The sequence below is a fragment of the Stegastes partitus genome, unplaced genomic scaffold (genome assembly GCF_000690725.1).
Source record: "Stegastes partitus isolate 25-593 unplaced genomic scaffold, Stegastes_partitus-1.0.2 Scaffold1641, whole genome shotgun sequence".
In the NCBI taxonomy this organism is placed as follows: domain Eukaryota; kingdom Metazoa; phylum Chordata; class Actinopteri; family Pomacentridae; genus Stegastes; species Stegastes partitus.
In genome coordinates, this window is record NW_007579372.1 from 20,871 (window position 1) to 25,225 (window position 4,355).

The 4,355-nt window shown below is 39.2% G+C and overlaps 1 protein-coding gene across 2 annotated transcripts in view; it reads right to left on the reverse strand.

Annotated features, from left to right (window-relative positions):
* The window catches only part of mzt2b (mitotic spindle organizing protein 2B), a 7,775-nt gene extending 3,851 nt beyond the window's left edge, over nt 1–3,924 (reverse strand). The window contains exons 1-4 of one of the 2 annotated variants that reach the window (XM_008301193.1): nt 3,841–3,924; nt 3,442–3,630; nt 3,185–3,345; nt 709–846 (exon numbers count right to left, since the gene is read on the reverse strand). In XM_008301193.1, the coding sequence (XP_008299415.1) occupies nt 709–846; nt 3,185–3,345; nt 3,442–3,617 (475 nt within the window). In that variant the 5' untranslated portion in view covers nt 3,618–3,630; nt 3,841–3,924. The remainder of the gene's footprint in view (nt 1–708; nt 847–3,184; nt 3,346–3,441; nt 3,631–3,840) is intronic. The other variant, XM_008301194.1, reaches the window with a different exon arrangement.
* Between the last annotated feature and the right edge of the window lie 431 nt (nt 3,925–4,355).

Sequence of the window (4,355 nt, forward strand, 5' to 3'; positions counted from 1 at the left end):
TATGTGCAGTCACAGCAAGTCAAATGCTGTATTTTTTAGATTAATTTTGGTATTAAGTTAATTTAATAATAAAAAAAAAAAGATCAGTGCTCCTCCAGTTTTGCCTGATTTATTATTCAACATCTAATTTAACCTGCAACTTAGGCCAATTACCATTACTGCCAGTTTTGTCACAGCAGACTTAAAACAAGCCTAATAAGCCTTAAAATCTTAGTCAGCGGTACAAAACAGTCAGATCCTGAGAGCATTCCCCAAACTGTGTGTATTATATTAACAGTGTCAACATTCTTTCTTCAGTTGTGTTGCCACAGCTTGTGTGATAAGAGGAAGTCATAACATTGAGACAGAACAAACAACTTTTTAGAATTTTCAAATTGATTCAGATTCTTACTTCTTGCTCTTGCTATTTCCACACATCACTTAGTACTTTAGAATGTCTTTCTTAGCCACTCAAAAGCATACCAAAAAAATCAATTGTGCAGTGAGTATGTCCACTTGAATATCAAAACCACCCAAGGGCAAACTCTATCCGTCTAGTCCACACACACACACATGCATGTACACACACACATGCATACACACAGTTTCCACTCGCGAAATGAGGGAAGTACAGCATCCCGGTCCATATCGTAACACAACACTTATATTAATAAGAAAGGCAAGCAAGTGGACAGATGGAGGTGAAGGACACGGTGCAGCAGAGGGGACCTTGAGAGTGAGGAGAGCTAGCGTCTTGGGGGCCGTAGACCACAATCTTAGTGTTGACCCTTGTGGCTCTGGGGCCCGACGCTGAGGGGGGAGCTGCAGGAGGCTTAGGGCTCTTTCCAGAGACCAAAGAGTCCTCTTCTTCAGGAAACAAGAGGCACAGGGGGAAAAAAAGAAAGGATTCATGGGGGATAGAAAAGAAATTAGAAAGCACCATGACGTGCACACAGTGAAAATCAGCTTTGGGGTTTTTTATTTTATTTTATATGGCTATCCTTGGTCTTCAGTTCACCTCCATTTAAGTGGAAAACCTTACTCTGGGGTGAAGTGAAGAGGGAATGTAGTTAGTGAAGGGGATTAGGCAGAGTGCAGCACAGGACCAGAACCTCTACTACGCTATATACAGAACTTAAGTGGAGGAATGTGAATATTTCACATGCTTGAAAAGAGAAGTGAGAAGCGAAAGAAGAATAACAAGAGCAAGCTGAAAGGTAGAGACAGTCAGAAAAACACATTTACAATTCAAAAAGTTTTCTACACTTGGAGCCTGTACTTCACAGAAGGTATGTGCAGCTATTTACACTTTGATTCTATAGAAAAGAATGCGACATACATACTCTCTCTCAAGCACACATACATTCTATACAGCCAATTCTTTGCAGCAGGTTGTAGAGTAATGTTTACAATACACTGTTGTTGCACTTAGTATACAAAACATCAACACTCTAATCCGTTTTATACTAACAGACAACTCTACAACATATGCAACATTTAATGTCAAGTGTGACATTAGAATATTGCATGCTTAGGCACTACGAATGCAAATTAGATATAAGTCTTCATCTGGCACAGTGCATCAATGGATGACACTGATGTTTGAGCTGTACAATGTCATAAATAATGATAAAAGACTTCTCAGCTCACCTTTGATTTTCAAAGGGCAGAACAAAAAGCCTCAGAACACAAGTACACAAATCAGAAGTAACCAGAACAATGAAATGTGTGAAGTAGAGCTGAGTACGAAAGTGTCAGTCAGCAGGTCAAACTTGGCCTAAATGATATAAATGGTTGTAACTGAACGAGTAGAGGCAATGCCAGGTAGAAATATGAACAGGACAGGGGCCAGACACAAGCATAAACTGAGATTCAAAATGAAAGGCAAAAAAAAACCAAGCTTTAAAAGTAAATAAATAAAAAGACGCAGTGTGTGTGTGTGTGTGTGTGTGTGTGTGTGTGCGCGTGTGGATTTGGAGTGTTTTTTAAAGACGTCTGTGACAGGGCCAGGTAGTAACTCATTTTTTTGTAGCTGAGCAATTTGCAATATGTGCTGTAATTACATTTTCAAGGAGAAATGTGAAATTAGAAAATTATAACACTGCTACACTGCTACACAGTCAGAAACAAACCTGTTTAGAATTAGTTTGTAGTGTGAATCAGGGCTGAACTAGTAACTGATTTCAAATCAAAATCACAATTTAAAACAGATGCTGCAACTTCAGATTTACAAGGTGTGACTATCAAATAATAATACTCATGCTATAATTCAGTTTGAGTTAATTCAAGAAGATTGAAACTTTCCGAGGTTGTTTATGCCCACTGATTATTGTATACAATGTGTTTCAGACATGTGGTTTTATTGGCATAAACCTAATCTTATTATTCAGTAGCAACACTTGACCAGCACATTTGACCCTTTGGTTTAAACTGTTGTGTGTAAGGTTTCAAAAATTCATACTGTCATTCTTGTGTGAGTTCTGCTTTTGATTGTGACTCACATGGTAATGCTCCATCATGTTGACGATTTTGAAAAAATATATTGCAAAGTTAACTGCGACATTTACCAGAAAATAGCAATTAGATATTATCTCCAAATTTTTCAGGCCCTAATGTGGAATAGCAACACACCTTTTTTTAGTTCCATTGTGGGAGGGAACTATATCAAGGCACTCAACTTTTTTTAAATCACACACAATTCAATTAAAATAAAATAAAATGGCAGCAGATGTAGCGCACTACATCGTAAATAGGACATTATCTTAGCCAGACACTTTGACATAATAATACAACAGTGCAGGTATAGGTGATATTAATTTATTCAGAATTTCTTTTAGTTTTGCTTATTTCGAGAATCTGGTATTGCGCATGACATAGTTGTTTCACTGCTACAGGATGCTGAGAAAGTTTTCTACAATCCAACCTACACTCTCTCCTTTTAACAAACAGATCTGTGAATGACATGCCCATATTCTGAGAAGTGTTCAAGTAGTACTGTGATATGTGTATGTGGTCCTGCGTCATGGCAATACAGTTCTCAGTACAGGTTCACACAACCTAAACCTAAGCAAAAAGTCATATCAGCTGCAGTAATTGAGCCTGTATTTGTGTGTGCAGGGCCTTCATGTTAAAGCTATAATTTCCAATTACCATCTAACGACTGCTGGGCATTGTTCATGCTGCATCCCAGTGTTCAGGCACTAACCTCGGGCCTCTGCCGGTGCTGTGGTCATGGTCGTGGTGTGGGAGGCCGCTGAAGACTCAGCACCGCAGCTTTCAGCCACTCTCTGGCCTGCACACATGGCCTTCAGAGTCTGGAACACCGCTTGAGGGGCCACATTCATCTTCAAGAGGTCCACTATGATCCTAGGAGGGCAGGAGGAGGAGGAAGTTAAAACCTCCAGTGTATCCCTTCATGCACACTCCAGGCTCCTGGTTCCTGTTGATTGGAGTTACACTTACTTAAAGACCTCCTGGTCCACGGTGATGCCTGCAGCCTGGGTGAGCTCAAACAGCTCCATCTCTTCAGCACTGAGGACCTTCTTCTTCTTTATGGCATATTTCTGCACGTTCGTAGTGACCACCAGCGCAGGGGAGTCCGGGGCGGAGGGCACCGTCTGCTGTGGTTGTTGAGACATCACTGCTGTTCTCCTGAGTGGTTAGAATACAACCGCAAACAAGGTACATTTGAAAAAACAGGAAGTCGATCCCTAAATCTGAATAAATAGGAGTGTTACCCGCCCTAAAAGAAACCATGGTGTAATTCGAATTTCTTAAAATATTAACACACAGAGGAACACTAGTTGCTAAACTAATAAACATAATCAAACTATAGTTATCATTAAAATACGAAATACGTACCGTTAAAGTAGCAGTGTTTAGCTCTCAGAGCAGCGTCAACCACAACAGTCCCTCCTGCTCAAGCTCAGCGAGACGCGCCAAAATGACGTCATCGCCATAGGACGTGCGGTAGTGTGTTATGGGATTTGTAGTAAATGAGAAAAACTCTCAAATACTGTACACACTCACTTTTTATATGAACTAAAAAAACAAAATGAATAGCTTCTGAATAATAATAGTCATAGTCATAATCATAATAATGTGCTTGGACAAACCAAGCAAAAGCAGGATACCCAGAAGGTAAAATAAGGAGTAAGACAAAGTTAAAACGAGAAACCAATAGATGCTAAACTGTAAAGGCAACATGTTAGTATTAAAAAACACATATAAAAAAATTAATATAGTAAAGTCTCAACTAGAAAAAAACAAAAGCCTAATGAAAAATAAAGAGACTGCATTACATAAATGTACAGGTGTTGCTTGAAAAATATTTTTACAAATGTGGATTATCTTTTTATAGAATCATTTAGGAGCAA